Source organism: Oncorhynchus masou, chromosome 32 (assembly GCF_036934945.1).
Source record: "Oncorhynchus masou masou isolate Uvic2021 chromosome 32, UVic_Omas_1.1, whole genome shotgun sequence".
Taxonomy (NCBI): domain Eukaryota; kingdom Metazoa; phylum Chordata; class Actinopteri; order Salmoniformes; family Salmonidae; genus Oncorhynchus; species Oncorhynchus masou.
In genome coordinates this window covers 40,500,827-40,523,609 of record NC_088243.1, presented here as the reverse complement: position 1 = coordinate 40,523,609, position 22,783 = coordinate 40,500,827, and the positions used below count along the sequence as shown (strand labels likewise).

The following is a 22,783-nucleotide window of genomic DNA, read 5'->3' as shown; positions in this document are numbered from 1 at the left end:
ACCCACGACTGCGTGGCCACGCACGCCTCCAACTCAATCATCAAGTTTGCGGACGACACAACAGTGGTAGGCTTGATTACCAACAACGACGAGACGGCCTACAGGGAGGAGGTGAGGGCCCTCGGAGTGTGGTGTCAGGAAAATAACCTCACACTCAACGTCAACAAAACTAAGGAGATGATTGTGGACTTCAGGAAACAGCAGAGGGAACACCCCCTATCCACATCGATGGAACAGTAGTGGAGAGAGTAGCAAGTTTTAAGTTCCTCGGCATACACATCACAGACAAACTGAATTGGTCCACTCACACAGACAGCATCGTGAAGAAGGTGCAGCAGCGCCTCTTCAACCTCAGGAGGCTGAAGAAATTCGGCTTGTCACCAAAAGCACTCACAAACTTCTACAGATGCACAATCGAGAGCATCCTGGCGGGCTGTATCACCGCCTGGTACGGCAACTGCTCCGCCCTCAACCGTAAGGCTCTCCAGAGGGTAGTGAGGTCTGCACAACGCATCACCGGGGGCAAACTACCTGCCCTCCAGGACACCTGCACCACCCGATGTTACAGGAAGGCCATAAAGATCATCAAGGACATCAACCACCCGAGCCACTGCCTGTTCACCCCGCTATCATCCAGAAGGCGAGGTCAGTACAGGTGCATCAAAGCTGGGACCGAGAGACTGAAAAACAGCTTCTATCTCAAGGCCATCAAACTGTTAAACAGCCACCACTAACATTGAGTGGCTGCTGCCAACACACTGACACTGACTCAACTCCAGCCACTTTAAAAATGGGAATTGATGGGAAATGATGTAAATATATCACTAGCCACTTTAAACAATGCTACCTTATATAATGTTACTTACCCTACATTATTCATCTCATATGCATACGTATATACTGTACTCTATATCATCGACTGCATCCTTATGTAATACATGTATCACTAGCCACTTTAACTATGCCACTTTGTTTACATACTCATCTCATATGTATATACTGTACTCGATACCATCTACTGTATCTTGCCTATGCTGCTCTGTACCATCACTCATTCATATATCCTTATGTACATATTCTTTATCCCCTTACACTGTGTATAAGACAGTAGTTTGGAAATTGTTAGTTAGATTACTTGTTGGTTATTACTGCATTGTCGGAACTAGAAGCACAAGCATTTCGCTACACTCGCATTAACATCTGCTAACCATGTGTATGTGACAAATAAAATTTGATTTGATGATTTGATTTGAAATTTCAATATAATAGTAGAGAGAATTATTTATTTCAGCTTTTATTTATTTCATCACATACATGACAGAAGATTACACACACTCAATTAGTATTTGGTAGCATTGCCTTTAAATTGTTTAACTTGGGTCAAACGTTTTGGGTAGCCTTCCACAAGCTTCCCACAATAAGTTGGGTGAATTTTGGCCCATTCCTCCTGACAGAGCTGGTGTAACTGAGTCAGGCTGTAGGCCTCCTTGCTCACACAAACTTTTCCAGTTCTGCCACAAATATTCTATAGAATTGAGGTCAGGGCTTTGTGATGGCCACTCCAATACCATTTTGCCACAACTTTGTAAGTATGCTTGGGGTCATTGTCCATTTGGAAGACCCATTTGCAACCAAACTTTAACTTCCTGACTGATGTCCTGAGATGTTGCTTCAATATATGCACATAATTTTCCTACCTCATGATGCAATCTATTTTGTGAAGTGCACCAGTCCCTCCTGCAGCAAAGCACCGACCACAACATGATGCTGCCACCCCTGTGCTTCACGGTTGGGATGGTGTTCTTTGGCTTGCAAGCCTCCCCCTTTTCATCCAAAAATAACAATCTTTGACCCGATGTGCCGCTTTTTTATGACAGATTTGGAGCAGTGGCTTCTTCCTTGCTGATCGGCATTTCAGGATATGTCGATATAGTACTCGTTTCACTGTGGATATTGATACTTTTGTACCTGTTTCCTCCAGCATCTTCACAAGGTCTTTTGTTGTTGTTCTGGGATTGATTTGCGCTTTTTGCACCAAAGTACATTCATCTCTAGGAGAGAGAATGCGTCGACTTCGTGGTCCCATGGTGTTTATACTTGCGCACTATTGTTTGTATAGATGAACATGGTACCTTCAGGCATTTAGAAATTGCTCCCAAGGATGAACCAGACTTGTGGAGGTTTCCAATTTGATTTCTGAGGTCTTGGCTGATTTCTTTTGATTTTCCCATGATGTCAAGCAAAGAGGCACTGAGTTTGAAGGTAGGCATTGAAATACATCCACAGGTACACTTCCAATTGACTCAAATGAAAAGCTTCTAAAGCCATGACATCATTTTTGTGAATTTTACAAGCTGTTTAAAGGCACAGTCAACTTAGTGTATGTAAACTTTTGACCCACCGGAATTGTGATACAGTGAATTATAAGTGAAATAATCTGTCTGTAAACAATTGATGGAAAAATTACTTGTGTCATGCACAAAGTAGATATCCTAACCGACTTGGCAAAACTATAGTTTGTTAACAAGAAATTTGTGGAGATTGAAAAACTAGTTAACGACTCCAACCTAAGTGTATGTAAACTTCCGACTTCAACTGTGTGTGTAATATATGTATATATATAGCTAACAGCGTGGTTAGTTAGCTAAGTCTTAAGCCTTGTTCACATTGGCAGTTTGAAGTGCACATCTGATTCAAATCTTTTTTCTTTATTTTTTCCAGTCTGAACGGTCAAAAAACAAATAGAATCAGATATTTCAAGCCACCTTCGTAGGTGGTTTGAAATAAGATACAAATCTGATTCCTGGCCATGGGACAAATCTGATTTATTTGGTATAACTTGTTGCTTGCTAGCTACTCTGCTGACAGTTTATAAAATACTGTGGCTTGCAAAAGTATTCACCCTCCTTGGCTATTTTTCCTATTTTGTTGCCGCTAAAGTCCCACATACCCTAGAGAGGTTAATGGTGCTCCGTGGGATGTTCAAAGTTTCTGATATTTTTTTAGAACCCAACCCTGATCCGTACTTCTCCACAACTTTGTCCCAGCCCTGTTTGGAGAGCTCCTTGGTCATCATGGTGCACTTTTGCGTTATTTATTTATTTGAATAAGTCATTTTTTTCATTTCACTTCACCAATTTGGACTATTTTGTGTATGTCCATTACATGAAATCCAAATAAAATCCATTTAAAATACAGGTTGTAATTAGAGGTCAACCAATTAATCGGAATGGCCGATTAATTAGGGGCGATTTCAAGTTTTCATAACAATCGGAAATCTGTAATCTTTTCTTTTTTTACACCTTTATTTAAATAGGCAAGTCAGTTGAAAACACATTCTTACTTTCAATGATGGCCTAGGAATGGTGGGCTAACTGCCTTGTTCAGGGGCAAAACGACAGATTTTTGCCTTGTCACAGGGATTCAATCTTGCAACCTTACGGTTAACTAGTCCAACGCTCTAACCACCTGCCTCACGAGGAGCCTGCCTGTTACGCGAATGCAGTAAGAAGCCAGGGTAAGTTGCTGGCTAGCATTAAACTTAACTTATAAAAAACAATCAAAATCACTAGTTATAACTACACATGGTTGATGATATTACTAGTTTATCTAGCGTGTCCTGCGATGCATATAATCGATGCGGTGCGCATTCGCGAAAAAGGACTGTCGTTGCTCCAACGTGTACCTAACCTTAAACATCAATGCCTTTCTTAAAATCAATACACAGAAGTATATATTTTTAAACCATCATATTTAGCTAAAAGAAATCCAGGTTAGTAGGTAATATTAACCAGGTGAATTTGTGTTACTTCTCTTGCGTTCATTGCACGCAGAGTCAGGGTATATGCAACAGTTTGGGCCGCCTGGCTCATTGCGAACTAATTTGCCAGAATTGTACGTAATTATGACATAACATTGAAGGTTGTGCAATGTAACAGCAATATTTAGACTTAGGGATGCCACCTGTTAGATAATATACGGAACGATTCTGTATTTCACTGAAATAATTAACGTTTTGTTTTCGAAATTGTAGTTTCCGGATTCAACCAGATTAATGACCTAAGGCTCGTATTTCTGTGTGTTATTATGTTATAATTATGTCTATGATTTGATAGAGCAGTCTGACTGAGTGGTGGTAGGCAGCAGCAGGCTCGTAAGCATTCATTCAAACAGCACTTTCTTGCGTTTTGCAAGTAGCTCTTCGCTGTGCTTCAAGCATTGCACTGTTTATGACTTCAAGCCTATCAACTCCCGAGATTAGGCTGGTGTAATCGATATGAAATGGCTAGCTAGTTAGCGGAGTGCGCGCTAATAGCGTTTCAAACGTCACTCGCTCTGAGACTTGGAGTGGTTGTTCCCCTTGCTCAGCATGGGTAACGCTGCTTCGAGGGTGGCTGTTGTCGATGTGTTCCTGGTTCGAGCGAGGAGAGGGATGGGAGCTATACTGTTACACTGGCAATACTAAAGTGCCTATAAGAACATCCAATAGTGAAAGGTATATGAAATACAAATCGTATAGAGGGAAATGTTCGTAAAATTCCTATAATAACTACAACCTAAAACTTCTTACCTGGGAATATTGAAGACTCATGGTCAAAGGAACCACCAGTTTTCATATGTTCTCATGTTCTGAGCAAGGAACTTAAACTTTAGCTTTCTTACATGGCACATATTGCACTTTTACTTTCTTCTCCAACACTTTGTATTAGCATTATTTAAACCAGTTATTTGAGGCTAAATTGGTTTTATTGATGTATTATATTAAGTTAAAATAAGTGTTCATTCAGTATTGTTGTAATTGTCATTATTACAAAGAAATAATTTTTTCCCTCTTTTTTTAATTATTATTATTATTATTTTTTTTTTTTTAAATCGGCCGACTAATCCGTATCGTTTTTTTTTGGTCCTCCGATAATCGGTATCGGCATTGAAAAATCATAATCGGTCGACGTCTACAGTGAAGAGCACTTTTTGCCAGCCCTATCTGTCCCGCAGGTTTGATGTTCGAATGTACCGATCCTGTGCAGGTGTTGTCACACGTGGTCTGCCACTGCGAGGACGATCAGCTGTTCATCCTGTCTCCCTGTAGTGCTATCTTAGGTGTCTTACAGTATGGACATTGCAATTTATTGCCCTGGCCACATCTGCAGTCCTCATGCCTCCTTTTAGCATGCCTAAGGCACGTTCAAGCAGATGTGCAGGGATCCTGGGTATCTTTCTTTTGGGGTTTTTCAGAGTCAGTAGAAAGGCCTCTTTAGTGTTGTAAGTGTTCTTAACTGTGACCTTAATTGCCTACCGTCTGTAAGCTGTGTCTTAACGACCGTTCCACAGGTGCATTTTTTTGCATATGTACACTTCAACTGTGAGAGACGGAAACTAAAAAAATCCATAAAATCACATTGTATGATTTTTAAGTAATTAATTTGCATTTTATTGCATGGCATAAGTATTTGATCACCTACCAACCAGTAAGAATTCCAGCTCTCACAGACCTGTTAGTTTTTCTTTAAGAAGCCCTCCTGTTCTCCACTCATTACCTGTATTTACTTCACCCGTTTGAACTCGTTACCTGTATAAAAGACACCTGTCCACACACTCAATCAAACAGACTCCAACCTCTCCACAATGGCCAAGACCAGAGAGAGGTGTAAGGACATCAGGGATAAAATTGTAGACCTGCACAAGGCTGGGATGGGCTACAGGACAATAGGCAACAACTGTTGGCACAATTATTAGAAAATGGAAGAAGTTCAAGATGACAGTCAATCAAGCTCTGTCTGGGGCTCCATGCAAGATCTCACCTCGTGGGGCATCAATGATCATGAGGAAGGTGAGGGATCAGCCCAAAACTACACGGCAGGACCTGGTCAATGACCTGAAGAGAGCCGGGACCCCAGTCTCAAAGAAAACCATGAGCAACATACTACGCTGTCATGGATTAAAATCCTGCTGAGCACGCAAGGTCCCCCTGCTCAAGCCAGCGCATGTCCAGGCCCGTCTGAAGTTTGCCAATGACCATCTGGATGATCCAGTGGAGGAATGGGAGAAGGTCATGTGGTCTGATGAGACAGAAAGAGTTTTTTGGTCTAAACTCCACTCGCCGTGTTTGGAGGAAGAAGAAGGATGAGTACAACTCCAATAACACCATCCCAACTGTGAAGCATGGAGGTGGAAACATCATTCTTTGGGGATGCTTTTCTGCAAAGGGGACAGGACGACTACACCATATTGAGAGGAGGATGGATGGGGCCATGTATCGCGAGATCTTGGCCAACAACCTCCTTCCCTCAGTAAGAGCATTGAAGATGGGTCGTGGCTGGGTCTTCCTGCATGACAACGACCCGAAACACAGAGCCAGGGCAACTAAGGAGTGGCTCCGTAAGAAGCATCTTAAGGTCCTGGAGTGGCCTAGCCAGTCTCCAGACCTGAACCCAATAGAAAATCTTTGGAGGGAGCTGAAAGTCCGTATTGCCCAGCGGCAGCCCCGGAACATGAAGGATCTGGAGAAGGTCTGTATGGAGGAGTGGGCCAAAATCCCTGCTGCAGTGTGTGCAAACCTGGTCAAGAACGACAGGAAACGTATGATCTCTGTAATTGCAAACAAAGGTTTCTGTACCAAATATTAAGTTCTGCTTTTCTGATGTATCAAATACTTATGTTATGCAATAAAATGCAAATTAATTACTTACAAATCATACATGTGATTTTCTGGATTTTTGTTTTAGATTCCATCTCTCACAGTTGAAGTGTACCTATGATAAAAATTACAGACCTCTACATGCTTTGTAAGTGGGAAAACGTGCAAAATCGGCAGTGTATCAGATACTTGTTCTCCCCACTGTATCTTTGAAAGACAGGGTCCTGAAAAAGAGATGTTTAAATTTTTATTATATATATTATTTTTCACATATATACAGTGCATTTGGAAAGTAGTCAGACTTTCACTTTTTCCACAGTTTGTTACAGCCTTATTCTAAAATTGATTCAATGCCCCTCCCCCTCCCTCATCAATCTACACAAAATACCCCATAATGTCAAAGTGTAATATTGTTTGTGGATTTTTTTTTATACATTTAAAGCTGAAATGTCTTGAGTCAACCTATGGTCCCTTGAAGAATGGCTGCCTAAAAATGGCTAAAAAGACGGCACAATGCTGTCGACACCTTGGGGAAAACGTGGAAAACGTAAGCTCATTCAAAGCTCATTCAAAGCCATATATGGTGTCATTGGCATGAGGCTGTTTCAAAAAATGCGGCCCTTCCTGGTTGGATTTTTATCTGGGTTTCGCCTGTAACATCAGTTCTGTGGCACTCACAGACAATATCTTTGCAGTTTTGGAAACGTCAGTGTCTTCTTTCCAATGCTGTCAATTATATGCATAGTCGAGCATCTATTCGTGACAAAATATCTTGTTTAAAACGGGAACGTTTTTCATCCAAAAATTAAGATATCGCCCCCTAAATCCAACTGGTTAAGAGGCTCCTCTGTCCTCCACTCGTTACCTGTATTAATGGCACCTGTTTGAACTTGTTATCAGTATAAAAGACACATGTCCACAACCTCAAACAGTCACACTCCAAACTCCACTATGGCCAAGACCAAAGAGCTGTCAAAGGACACCAGAAACAAAATTGTACACCTGCACCAGGCTGGGAAGACTGAATCTGCAATAGGTAAGCACCTTGGTTTGAAGAAATCAACTGTGAGAGCAATTATTAGGAAATGGAAGACATACAAGATCACTGATAATCTCCCTCGATCTGGGGCTCCACGCAAGATCTCACCCCGTGGGGTCAAAATGATCACAAGAACGTTGAGCATAAATTCCCAGAACCACACGGGGGGACCGAGTGAATGACCTGCAGAGAGCTGGGACCAAAGTAACAAAGCCTACCATCAGTAACACACTACGCCGCCAGGGACTCAAATCCTGCAGTGCCAGACGTGTCCCCCTGCATAAGCCAGTACATGTCCAGGCATGTCTAAAGTTTGCTAGAGAGCATTTGGATGATCCAGAAGAAGATTGGGAGAATGTCATATGGTCAGATGAAACCAAAATAGAACTTTTTGGTAAAAACTCAACTCGTCGTGTTTGGAGGACAAAGAATGCTGAGTTGCATCCAAAGAACACCATACCTACTGTGAAGCATGGGGGTGGAAACATCATACTTTGGGGCTGTTTTTCTGTCATTGCCAACAAAGGGTATATAACAAAGTATTGAGATAAACTTTTGTTATTGACCAAATACTTATTTTCCACCATAATTTGCAAATATATTCATTAAAAATCCTACAATGTGATTTTCTGGATTTTTTTTCTCATTTTGTCTGTCATAGTTGAAGTGTACCTATGATGAAAATTACAGGCCTCTCTAATCTTAAGTGGGAGAACTTGCACAATTGGTGGCTGACTAAATACTTTTTTTGCCCCACTGTAGACACGTTGATACGCTGTGATCCATTAGATGCTAAAGAAATGAGTGTATGGAATTCATAGCCTTATATGCCAATGCAGCAGTAGGGCTGGGTGATATGGCCAAAATATCATGGTATTTTTCTTTTTTCTACGTTTGCTTTAAGTGTAGTGCGTGACCCATGGATGGCAACACATATTTTCTGGTTTCAAATGGTTTCAATTGGTGTTTCTCCATTCTGATTGTTTTATACTGTTCAATTCAACTTCAACCTAAAATAACTTGCTGTAATTCCATCAATTTCTGCATTTCCTGCACTCATTTGAGATAACGTCCACACTGCCACGATAAACTAGGCCTTATTTTTAAGCAAATGTTGCAATTGCAATTTAGATCAAATCACTTGGGTGATGGAAATATAAATGTTTATTCTAATTTTATAGTTAGAATATAAATAATAGTGGGAAATTTGAATACAGTGTTGCTTGACATGACAATGAATGAAAATGACATGGACAGTTATTGTGACTGGGTAGGAACCAAAGTGATGTTCAGTGTTTCCTAGGGGACCTTATAATCTTTGAAACATTAAATCTTTATTCATATAGCCAACATATTCATGCTTCGCCTATTTCTCTTTGATTTAGAAGATACTGTTGCACAAACAACATGCTGATGCATCCACCAGTACTGGTATCAGGCTGTATTAGCTAGCTCCGTTTGCTCTGACTCAGATGGCTAGCTAATTAAAAGTACTAACTAGCAATTAGCATTAGTGGCTAACACAAATTAGTTTAAGGAGAAGTCTGTCTTTAATTCTGTGAATAACAGTTGTATCTTTTATCAATGTTTATTATGAGTATTTCTGCAAAATCACTGGATGTTTTGGTATCAAAACATTACTGCACGTAACGCGCCAATGTAAACTGAGATTTTTGGATATAAGTATGCACGGTATCAAACAAAACATACATGTATTGTGTAACATGATGTCCTATGAGTGTCATCTGATGAAGATCATCAAAGGTTAGTGATTCATTTTATCTATATTTCTGCTTTTTGTGACTCCTATCTTTGGCTGGAAAAATGGCTGTTTTTTTTGACTTGGCTATGACCTAACATAATCATATGTTGTGCTTTCGCTGTAAAGCATTTTTGAAATCGGCCACGATGGGTAGATTAACAATATGTTTATCTTTCATTTGCTACATTGGACTTGTTAATGTGTGAAAGTTACATATTTCTAAATAATATTTTTTAATTTTGCGCGCTGCTATTTCAGCGGAATGTTGTCGAGGGGTTCCGCGAGCAGAACGCCTGCCCTAGAAAGGTTAACTTGCTAAGAAAATACAAACTAGTTGTTTGCAGATGTAAGAAACAAACTAATATTGTAATTATAGAACGCTTGTGGATTTATATTAAGATAAAAGTGGAAACAACATCGTTGTCATCAACATTGTTGCATGTGCTGCATTGACCATGCAGACTGAACGAAAGTGTCTCGTGGTCAAGCAACAACAAATGCGCTCCTGTGACAGGAAGTGGGACTAGGTCTGTGTGGAAAGCGGCAAGGAGAGAGAGAGGGGGCTGAGAGGGATGGCTCAAGTAGCAGAGTAAACTATAAAAATGGACGTTACACAAGGCGTATCACATTTAACAAACCAACCATTAAAATACCGTTAGAAGGTAAAGTAAAAAACAAAATTGTTGGAAAGATTTTTCAAATAGTCTACTATGAGGAACTATAGTTTTACTATATTTTCATTGATAATGGATGTAATGCTAGGTGTGTGCACTCCCTCAACATTATCAGGACAGAGAAACCAAAGATGCTAATTGCTCATATGGAGCACTCCAAACAAAATACAACAAATTGCCAAATCTCGTAAAAATTATGGTAATAAAATAAACCAAAACTTGTTTCTCACAAGTGTAGCAGGTTGTGAACTGTGCAAACAATGTTTCCACTCAGAGACTGAGAACGGTAAATGACTGTAATTAATATATGTATTAACAGAAAATAATGTAACCAAATGAAGGGGATTAACAGTACATTTACTATTAGTGACATACTGTATAAGGGGAATTGATTAAAAAAATATCTATCAAAGTCCAAACAATTCACACAATGAATGCGTAAGAATTGGCGGGAGACAGCTGAGCCATTCTGGAGAGACTCAGCTATATCTTCGCCACACACCCCTCCCCTTCTTTTCTTAACATTTTATATTATACTCAAGAAACATTATCTTCACACATATTTTAGATGCTTTTCACTGACAGTTACCATTTAATCAGCTAGGCCTACTGCCACGCGCACTGCAAAAATTGCGAACTTCCAAAACAGGCATAGGCCTACGAGCTTGCAATTTGAAACAAACAACAGCGTTGTTGTTTTTTTTTACTTAAATGAGCTAAAGTATTTTGAATTATTTTCATAGACAGTTGTAATTATATAATTCTGGCAAATGTATTTACATTTACATGGACCCATGTCATTTCTCTCTTGTTCTATTGGATTTTATATGAACTTTCTTTTGTTGTTCAGAAGCCAAAGGCACAATACTAGCCATATTAGCAACCCATCCTAGTAGTTGCATCTTTAGATTCCCCATCTCTGTCATGCGCTATCAGGTGCACTGTTTAGAATATCTGATCTGTATTTAAATGTTCAATAAATGTGCAAAAAAATGTAAAACATGTTTTCACTTTGTCATTATTGGGTATTGTGTGTAGATGGATAAGAAAATATATCCCATTTAATCCATTTTGAACTCAGACTGTAACAACAAAATGTGGAATAAGTCAAGGGATATGAACACTTTCTGAAAGCACTGTAAATTGAAAGGAACAAGCTGCTTGTACGAGAAACAAGGCCAGGGACATGGCAGGCTGATGAATAATTTAGTGGGAGGGAAACAGGATATGAGCTGTGTGTGTCCTGGCTAGCGATATGAGCTCAGACTTAATTCTGTACTGTTACTGTGGGAACACAGCCGTGTATTTACATATTTACGACACCTTATACACACTGTGACAGGCCTAAACCCACTCCTGCCCAGATCATTTTATGAGCTCTACGTATGTATAGGTATGTGCGCGTCTGTGTGTGTATGTGTATGTCTAAGCTGCTTACCCCACTGGCACAAACAGGATGTAAGCAAAAACAGAATAAGCTTTGTGTGCAGCGGCAAATAAAGAGCTGCCAACCCCAACAACAATGGGAGCATTACTCCCCGCTAACAAGACATAGCCAGGATGCTCTAGCCCCGGGCTGACAGAGGGTCATAGGCAGAGCTGTGATTTAATGAGCAGAAGTGAGCAGTGAAAGTTGTTCAATTAGGCCCTGTATCCCTTAATGACTGGTGCTGGGCCTGTTTTGCTGTTAAACAGTTCATAATGGTTTCTGGTTAAGGATAAAAAGTAAACAGGGAGGGTAATAAAGCCTTGTTCATAATGCAGCCCTTAAAATCACAACCCTGTGGAATTCTAATTTGCTAATAAAAAAATCCCCATAAAAATCTGTTAGTTTAAAATAGAGATATGTTATTTTTGCATTGGATTCATCTCAATCCCCCGCTCCGCCTATGTCGCACTTCCGGATCTGCAGTGAAATGTGACAGGGGTAGAGCGGTGTTAATCAACCCACGAGACATCCCGAAAATCGCTGTTCTCACAAAACTGTCTGCAGCGTCCAAACGGTTTGGCTACAAACGATGGCCTACAAACCCCTCTATTACTGTCACAAAAACAATGGTGTTTTTTTTTGCTCTATGACCTCCATAAGTGTCAGGAGACTCGTCTGATGTCTGTACAGACGATCTGCCATCGTCTGTCTGTAGAGTCTGAACCGAAGCATGGTGGTCGCAGCATCATGCTGTTGGGACGTTTTTCAGCAGCAGGGACTGGGAGACTAGTCAGGATCGAGGGAAAGATGAATGGAGCAAAGTACAGAGATCCTTGAAGAAAACCTGCTCCAGAGCAATCAGGACCTCAGACTGGGGCAAAGGTTAATCCTTCCAACAGCACAACAACCCTAAGCACACAGCCAAGACAATGCAGGAGTGGCTTTGCGATAAGTCTGAATGTCCTCGAGTGGCCCAGCCAGAGCCCGGACTTGAACCCGATCAAACATCTCTGGAGAGACCTGAAAATAGCTGTGCAGTGACACTTCCCATCCAACCTCACAGAGCTTGAGAGGCTCTACAGAGAAGAATGGGAGAAACTCCCCAAATACAGGTGTACTAAGCTTGAAACGTCATACCCAAGAAGACAAGGCTGTAATCGCTGCCAAAAGCTGCTTCAACAAAGTTCTGAGTATAGGGTCTGAATACTTATGTAAATGTGATATTTTAGTTTGACATTTTAAATACATTAGCAAATATCTTTTTAAAAAACAACCGTTTTTGCTTTGTCATTATGGGGTATTTTGTGTAGATGAGGGAAAAAACGATTTCATACATTTTAGAAAAAAGCTGTAACAAAACGTGGAAAACGTGAAGGGTCTGAATACTTTCAGAATGCACTGTATATGGAGCCTGTTGCCAAACATATAGGGTTAAATACCTGTAAAAAAAAAAAACACACATGTTTCCTGATCTTTCTTATATCTCAGATATAGGAGAGACACTTCAGAACAAACTTCCTTTGATATTATTTTGGGACTATCAGATACACATAACATGAAATTACACAGGGAATCGATAGATCATCATTCAGAGATGCACGAAAACAATATAATATTAAGAATGGGTGAACCTTTCCTTTACCGTTGAAAATACTGGAATACTGACTGTCCAAACTATATGTTAGAAGTGATCAAATCAGATGTGTGTGTGTGTGTGTTTTCAGACAGCACTCATTTGCGACATGGCTATGCTAGTTGTCATAGTAACAACGGGTGTGTGTACAGTGGTTTAGCCTGATTGGTGGTGGTGCTCGTGCATCCTATCACTCAGAAGTTATGTAGCAAGCTAAAGTGACAACAATGCCTTCCATGGCCGTTTCCAAGCTTTGAATGTTCAAAATCATAGTGTAAGAACACTTTTAAAGACTCAACGCATAAGAAGATCCAACATTATAAACAAGTCATTTTTTTTCTAGCCACAGCAGTCAAATGTTTAGTTTGCACGTTCAGTCATTTATTTGTACACAATTAACAAGCTAGTTGGCTACCACATGTTCTTCTCAAAACTGTCAGAGTCGCTAGCGAGCAACAAGATATGCCAAATATTAGACTAAAAACCACTTGAGGGAAAATAAATCAGATTGGACCTTTCAGACAAGTTACATGACCGAGAGTTAGCTAACTAACCACGCTGTCAGCTAGCTACAGTTGAATTCGGAAGTTTACATACACTTAAGTTGGAGTCATTAAAACTCGTTTCTCAACCACTCCACAAATTTCTTGCTAACAAACTATAGTTTTGGCAATTCGGTTGGGACATCTACTTTGTGCTTGACACAAGTAATTTTTCCAACAATTGTTTAAAAACAGATTATTTCACATATAATTCCCTGTATCACAATTCCAGTGGGTCAGAAGTTAACTGTGCTTTTAAAAAACTTGGAAAATTCCAGAAAATTATGTCATGGATTTAGAAGCTTCTGATGGGCTAATTGACATCATTTGAGTCAATTGGAGGTGTACCTGTGGATGTATTTCAAGGCCTACCTTCAAACTCAGTGCCTCTTTGATTGACATCATCGGAAAATCAAAAGAAATCAGCCAAGGCCTCAGAAAAACAACTGTAGACCTCCACAAGTCTGGTTCATCCTTGGGAGAAATTTCCAAACGCCTGAAGGTACCACATTCATCGGTACAAACAATAGTGCGCATGTGTAAATAACATGGGACCACGCAGCTGTCATACCGCTCAGGAAGGAGACACGTTCTGTCTCAGAGAGATGAACATACTGTGGTGCGAAAAGTGCAAATCAATCCCAGAACAGGACCTTGTGAAGATGATGGAGGAAACAGGTACAAAAGTATCTATATCCACAGTAAAACGAGTCCTAAATCGACATATTAGGGTGGCAGGTAGTCTAGCGGTTAGAGCATTGGACTAGTAACCGAAAGGTTGCAAGATCAAATGTCCGAGCTGACAAGGTAAAAATCTGTCGTTCTGCCCCTGAACAAGGCAGTTAACACACTGTTCCTAGGCCGTCATGGAAAATAAGAATTTGTTCTTCACTGACTTTTCTAGTAAAATAAAAAAAATGTTTAAATAATCTGAAAGGCCTCTCAGCAAGAAAGAAGCCAGTGCTCCAAAACCGCCATAAAAAAAGCCAGACTACCGTATGCAACTGCACATGGGGACAAAGATCGTAATTTTGGGAGAAATGTCCAATGGTCTGATGAAACAAAAATAGAACTGTTTGGCCATAATGACCATCGTTATGTTTGGAGGAAAAAGGGGGAGGATTGCAAGCTGAAGAACACCATCCCAACAATGAAGCACGGGGGTGGCAGCATTATGTTGTGGGGGTGCTTTGCTGCAGGAGGGACTGGTGCACTTCACAAAATAGATGACATCATGAGGTAGGAACATTATGTGCATATATTGAAGCAACATCTCAAGACATCAGTCAGGAAGTTAAAGCTTGGTCGCAAATGGATCTTCCAAATGGACAATGACCCCAAGCATTCTTCCAAAGTTGTGGCAAAATGGCAGTGGTCATCACAAACCCTAACCTCCACCCTATAGAAAATATGTGGGCAGAACTGAAAAAGCGTGTGTGAGCAAGGAGGCCTGCAAACCTGACTCAGTTACACAAGCTCTGTCAGGAGGAATGGGCCAAAATTCACCCAACTTATTATGGGAAGCTTGTGGAAGGCTACCCGAAACGTTTGACCCAAGTTAAACAATTTAAAGGCAATTTGGCTAAGGTGTATGTAAACTTCTGCCTTCAACTGTATATACACTCAGGCTTTGGTGAACTCATTCAGTGAAAGCAATGCACTGGGGAGTGACATAAGGTATAGTGCATGAGGTGGCTCTTTTTCCTCTAATGAACTTTCCCGCCAGGTAACACAATCACCACAACTTCTGCTACTGTTGCTCCCATTACTTATTGATTGCCTCTGTTAGTGACACTGATATAGCGCAGGACTGTTTTACATACTCTTACATTTATCATATTATCTGTTCAAACATCTCTGTCATTCAGGTCAAGCGCTTTCTGAAAGGGGAACATGCTGCAGTGTACCAGCCAAGAATCTAACCCACACTGATACCATCATGTGGTAGCAAATTCAGCTCTTGAAACAAAGCTAGGGTCAACAGAGTTTAGGTTTTCGATTAGGGCCCGGACGATACCAGCATCATGATACTCGTTAGTATCGTGGCAAGGAAACAAGAAATAAAGTTGATATAACTTCTTTGGAAAACAGCCTTAATGTTGAAAACAAACATGTTGAAATCAGTCACATTTTGTTTATTTTCCAAGCTTTAGCACACAATATTTGACATACAGCAGGTTTTTAAAGGACCAAAGAGTTTGGTCTGCTTCGTGTTTTAATTTTTGCCTTGTAAAAAATATTGCGATACTGGTGTCTTCACAGCCCTAATTACAACATTACGTTATTCACCTAGTAACCCAATAACAATGATTGGGCCCTCCTGAGTGGTGCAGCGGTCTAAGGCACTGCATCGTAGTGCTAGAGGCATCACTATAGAACCTGGTTCGAGCACAGGCTGTGTGGCACGACCGGGAGACCCATGAGGCGGTGCACAATTGACCCAGCGTTGTCCGGGATAGGGGAGGGTTTGGTCGACCGGGATATCCTCGTTCCATCGTGCTCTAGCGACTCGTGGTGGGCCAGGCGCATGCACGCTGACTACGGTCGCCAACTGTACGGTGTTTCCTCCGACACATTGGTGCAGCTGGCTTCCGGGTTAAGCAAGCAGTGTGTCAAAGAAGCAGTGCGGCTTGGCGGGGTCGTGTTTCAGAAGACACATGGCTCTCGACCTTCGCCTCTCCCGAGTCCTTATGGGAGATGCAGCGGTGGGAGAAGACTAACTACCAATTGGATATCACGAAATTGGAGAGAAAAAGGGGTAAAAAAGTAATACAAAAAAATATTAATAAATAAAATACAGGTTGGAGTGATTGTGTATGTAAAACAGAACATAAGGATACTCATTCTAAATCACAGGTGTAAAACTCATTCCATGGAGGGCTGAGTCCGAGTATATGCTGTTTTTTGTTATTTCCTTTCAATTTGTGTCCAATTAAGACAACCAGGTGAGGGGAGTTCCTAAAAGCTAAAACCTGCATACACTCGGCCCTCCATGGAATGGGTTTTATGCGTGTTCTAAACTGTGTCGAGTCTGACAAACCTTGCCCTTCCGGTTGAATGGTTCGATGGTGAGGGCGCCAGCTCCAATGTCCACGATCATGCCCAGTTGAAACCCATCGGTGGGGTGGGGCGCCCACACTGGTTTCCCATCCTCCATGGCTAACTACAGCTACCCTGTGGGCTCTGCACAACATGGAAAGAGGAGAAGAGTCAGGAGGTAGAAGCCTGATGATATGCATGCCAACAACAAAATACTACTGAATTTCCCCTTGTGGGGTAGTTTAATAAAGTATGAAGCTATTCATCTATCTACAAGTCTACCTTCTGTACATCCCTGATTGAATAAACATGCCATGCTCCATACTTCATTTGGATAAACAAGTATAGACATATACAAAATTGTATGGCAACATTCATCCAACCATGTAAGTGTGTGCAACCCTAGCTTGTGCTTGTTTTCCATTCCATTATCTTGTTATTCCCTTGATTGTAAAAGTGGATTTGCCATATAGAGGGAACAGGACAAAGGTATATCTCCAGAGAGACTCTCCACTTGAGAGCAGAGCTTGAGTCATTTTGACACCAGAAGGGAGCCAAAGGTGGTGACTTCAGAGGGGACTTCAGTAAAACTTGGGCTCTCACAAACTGAAAGTGTACAATCAAGAATGAAGTGCAGTTTTTGCTTGGAAAAATAGTTATTGAGTGCTGCTAACAATGGTGCAATTACACTGTATAACAAGGACTAACGCTAAACACTTAGCTAGTCATTTCTGGTCACCTAAAGTTAGTTACGAATAGTTACTATTTGGCCTATTTTGAGACCAATTATATTTCAAAAATTATTTTAATGGGTGAACTGAGGGAGCCAAGCATGTACCAGCTGTTGATGGTGGCGTAACAATGACTCCCAACAGCAGCAGTCAGAACAGGAGCGTGAAATACACCCCGTCACACCAGCCCCTAGAGGTTTGATCTGTCACTGTGTGAGGGGTGACTGGAGAGTTCCATTGTACAGCATCACTCAGTGATTGTTCTCCTAGCCAACAGCTTCCCAGACCAGACAGTGTGTGTGTGTGTTTTCTCAGGACACAGAGGGCTTGCTGGGTGTTTGGTGGTGACCCAGATACAGCATGGAGGCCTGGGAGATTCTTCCAGTGCACTTGTTAATTATTCAGCTTACGCTTGGCCAATCACTTAGTGATTAGATCAACAATGCCTGTTAGCTTGGGCATGGAGATGAACTCAAAAGCAGACTAAGTTTAGGCCTACAGTAAATCTACGAATGTAGGTCCTATGAGTACGTGGACCGTATTAGGTCAGTTCTGTAGTTGGTTTGACACAGGCAAAAATGATTTTGTTCCTAACATAGGGCTACTGTGTGTCATCATTTGGCAGTGTCACCATGCAGAGGCTTACAATTATTTTCCAATGCTAGAGTTAAGAAACAACTGTGTGCACCAGAGCCATTCGTCAAAAATATAAATGAAATAAAACATCCAAACATGGAATGACTTCGACATTCATACTCCATGCAAATCATCAACAAGTACACCCAACACATACGATAGTGCTGATAGCTGTACCGTACACTTTACCAACCATTAATTGGTAATCCTATGGTGTAGGGTTCCCATACAGAACTAACCCTTGGCTCAGCTATCCAATTAGTTTGTGAGATTGAGGTAAAATGTCGGAGGGCAGAGATTGCAAAGAGAAATAGTCCTATAATTCCTATAATAATTACAACCTAAAACTTCTTACCTGGGAATATTGAAGACTCATGTTAAAAGGAAGCACCAGCCTTCATATATTCTCATGTTCTGAGCAAGGAACTTAAACGTTAGCTTTCTTACATGGCACATATTGCACTTTTACTTTCTTCACTAACACTTTGTTTTTGCATTATTTAAACCAAATTGAACAGGTTTCATTATTTATTTGAGGCTAAATTTATTTTATTGACGTATTATATTAAGTTAAAATAAGTGTTCATTCAGTATTGTTGTAATTGTCATTATTACAAATATATATATATATATATATATTTTAAATCGGCCGATTAATCGGTATTGGCTTTTTTTTGGTCCTCCAATAATCGGTATCGACATTGAAAAATCATAATTGGTCAACCTCTAGTCTACACCTGTTGTATTCGGCGTATGTGGCAAATATAATTTGATTTGAAGACGGGTACAGGTGCAAACCCACAGTTTCTTCAACTGTCCGGGTGGCTGGTCTCAGACGATCCCGCAGGTGAAGAAGCCAGATGTGAAGTTCCTGGGCTGGTGTGGTTATACGTATGATCTGCAGTTGTGAGGCTGAATGAACGTACTGCCAAATTCTCCAAAATGACGTTAAAGGTATCTTATGAAATGAACATTAAATTCGCTGGCAACAGCTCTGGTGGACCTTCCTGCAGTCATGCAAAACTTGAGACATCAGTGGCATTGTGTCGTGTGACAATACTGCACATTTTAGAGTGGCCTTTTGTCCCTAGCACAAGGTGCACCTGTGTAATTATCATGCTGATTATCTTGGCAAAGGAGAAATGCTAGATAACAGGGATGTAAACACATTTGTGCACAAAATTCAAGATAAATATGCTTTTCGTGCGTAATGGAACATTTCTGGGATATTTTCTTTCTGCTCATGGAAGATGGGACCAACACTTTACATGTTGGGTTTATATTTTTGTTTAGTATAGTTTTAGACGTTCAAAAGTGGCCTGGAGTGTTTTTAAACCCAAATCAATAACCACCCCCCTGAAAACATGGATGACATTGGCGCAACCAATTCATTATTTATAAGAAATCCTGCTATGCCCTGCGAATGATCATCAAGCAGGCAAAGCGTCAATTCAGGGCTAAGATTGAATCATAGTGCTCCGACGCTCGTCTTATGTGGCAGGGCTTGCAAACTATTAGACTACAAAGGGAAGCACCGCCGCGAGCTGCCCAGCGACACGAGCCTACCAGACGAGCTAAATCACTTGTATGCTCGCTTTGAGGCAAGCAACACTGAGGCATGCATGAGAGCATCAGCTGTTCCGGACGACTGTGTGATCATGCTCTCCGTAGCCGACGTGGGGGGGGGGGGACATAAAACACCAGCAAACAAGCTCCAATAAGCAGTCCACTGCTTCCATGTTTGATGGTCTCAACTGGAAATATAACCAATAACTACAAAGAAATCACATAACTAACACCCTTGCTGATGTTTAAAGATTGAAGTCTGCAAGAATTTTGTCAATACCAAAGCAGCAGACGGAGCATAACGTATGCATTTTTTAAAACACAAAATGGGCACAATGTGACAAGGTACAAATCTGTCTTTCTGCCCCCGAACAGGCAGTTAACCCACTGTTCCTAGGCGATCATTGAAAATAAGAATTTGTTCTTAACTGACTTGCCTAGTAAAATAAAGTTTAAATAAATAAATAAATAAACATCAGAAATGCTATGCTACAGCATTATAACATTGCATATTACATCTTGATAGTTGACTACATCACATTAATAAACCATCCACCTAATACAGGTCCCATCATGGGTAGCTTTGAGTCTACATGTAAATCCTCTTATGGCTCCTAAAACTGAATGGAAGTGAGATATTTATCAGGCCTGTTGAAGTACGTACCGGTGTGGTTCCCAGTCAGCCCATAAATTTAAAAAAAAGTATGTGGGGTGAAGCAGACACCAGTGCAGTAATGGGGAGACCAAGGTTCATAGGTTAAGGAGGGTTTCCTGGAACACACATACACACCGAACCTCCTGCCTGCCTCAAGCTTCCTGTTCCCTCTATGGAAGAGAGGATATGGAAAATACCTTGGGATATCTGCTGTAGCCTGACAGGATGTAGGGAAGAGTGCAGTGGTGCTGGTGAGTCAGTGATCAATGCATCATTAGCCTCCAACCTAAAGGAGGTCATTCGGGGCTTGTCAGAGAGTAACTTGGTCTTTTTTCTTAGCGGGTATTCTAGCAAAATCTATTATTATTATTCAGAACAGACAGCATTGATTAAGCACATTATCAATAAGCCTAATGCAGGGTGACCCAACTAGCAGACAGCGGGTTTGAAATGATTAGTCAAATATTATATCTGTTTGGGCTTCTTACGAACAATTTGTAGTCTACAAATTATTTGTAATTATGTTTCGGCACCATGAGGATCCGTTCAGGAACAAAATAACCCTGCGGTTGAATCTAGTTGATGATTCCTGGCTTAGTGCATTGGATGTACCTTCAGAACATAGCTACTTTGATGGTTAAACTCCGCTGTTGATAACAAGCCAGAATTACGCCACTAATATTTTTGTGATGCTGATTTCATGGCATTTGAAGAAACATGGCATGCACATCACTTCAATAAACAGTTACAGTAAGAGCTACTTCATAGCTTTGTCAAACAATCATTGGATAAAACTATTAACTAGATATTGTCTAATAAAAATGTCACATGCATATACTTACATTCTTACCTGACAGCTTAAGTCACATGTCGACATATTTACCTCGCTAAATATAGAGTATCAATCAAGACAATGGCTACATTTACCGAACAAAAGCAGGCAGGCTCGAGATAGATAGTAATACCGTTATGAGCAAACAAGAACCGTATAATAACATTTGCAAATGTTATGCTTAGGCAGCTTCTGCAGCTACAGCATTGTGAGACAATTCCACTTAGACATTTTAGAGACATAATACAACGCAAAATTAAAATTAATGCGGATAATTTCAGCTACCTAGCTATATCAGTATTTTGACGAATAGTCTATCTCGTTGGTATTTGCAAACTGCGCTCGCTCCACCATCATCACATAGCTAGCTAACCACTCCCAGTTAGCTAGCCACGAGCTAACAAGTGTAGCCTATAGCTTATATCTAGCTACCTCGCTAAATGGTTTGCAAGAATACTAAAGAGGAACTTACATCAATGTGTCCCTTAAACGATACGTCTGTATTCTTGACGTGGCTCGGTTAAAATTCCCGCATACAAAATATAATTGACAATATCCGAACTCTTATTTTGGTACTCTGTCGACCGGTAATTCAGCAGCAGCCTACCCACAGCTGAGCGGACTGAAGTCCACCTGGGAGGCAGAGATGACGTCACTGGGAATGCGCTTCTTTCCAAAGAACAGTAAACGTAATCATAATGATACCTGTAGCATAAAGGTCGAGAAGTTGTATTAGTTGCAGCGTAACTTGATAATCTGCATTCGTATGTACTATATTGTCGAAGGATATTGATTCTCACTTGATACAGATAAAAGTAATGCATTTGTCCTTGTTTTAATGTTTTATAGCTATAGGATTGCTTTTAAATTATATTGTTTCCCCCTTTCCCCCCAGATGATCACGGGGAAAAGTACAGCAAATTAACATACATCACAATGGCTTCAATAAATGTGTGTAAAATGCTACTTCAGGCTCATAAAAATTTGAGAGGCTGGTAATCAAATAAAATCAAAATCAAATTTATTTGTCACATACACATGGTTAACAGATGTTAATGCGAGTGTAGCGAAATGCTTGTGCTTCTAGTTCCGACAATGCAGTAATAACCAACGAGTAATCTAACTAACAATTCCAAAACTACTACCTTATACACAAGTGTAAAGGGATAAATAATATGTACATAAAGATATATGAATGAGTGATGGTACAGAGCGGCATAGGCAAGATGCAGTAGAAGGTATCGAGTACAGTATATACATATGAGATGAGTATGTAAACAAAGTGGCATAGTTAAAGTGGCTAGTGATACATGTATTACATAAAGATGCAGTAGATGATATAGAGTACAGTATATACATATGAGATGAATAATGTAGGGTATGTAAACATTAAATAAGTACCATTGTTTAAAGTGGCTAGTGATATATTTTACATCAATTCCCATTATGAAAGTGGCTGGAGTTGAGTCAGTGTGTTGGCAGCAGCCACTCAATGTTAGTGGTGGCTGTTTAACAGTCTGATGGCCTTGAGATAGAAGCTGTTTTTCAGTCTCTCGGTCCCAGCTTTGATGCACCTGTTCTAACCTCGCCTTCTGGATGATAGCGGGG

General features: G+C 40.6%; 1 protein-coding gene across 5 annotated transcripts in view; it reads right to left on the bottom strand.

Annotated features, from left to right (window-relative positions):
- LOC135526066 (unconventional myosin-VI-like) overlaps window positions 1-21,821 on the bottom strand; it is a 91,512-nt gene extending 69,691 nt beyond the window's left edge. For 4 of the 5 annotated variants that reach the window (XM_064954131.1, XM_064954132.1, XM_064954133.1 and 1 more), the window contains exons 1-2: window positions 21,648-21,820; window positions 16,757-16,899 (exon numbers count right to left, since the gene is read on the bottom strand). In XM_064954131.1, the coding sequence (XP_064810203.1) occupies window positions 16,757-16,873 (117 nt within the window). In that variant the 5' untranslated portion in view covers window positions 16,874-16,899; window positions 21,648-21,820. Of the gene's footprint in view, window positions 1-16,756; window positions 16,900-21,647 lie in introns of all 5 variants that reach the window. The other variant, XR_010453238.1, reaches the window with a different exon arrangement.
- Window positions 21,822-22,783: the final 962 nt, after the last annotated feature.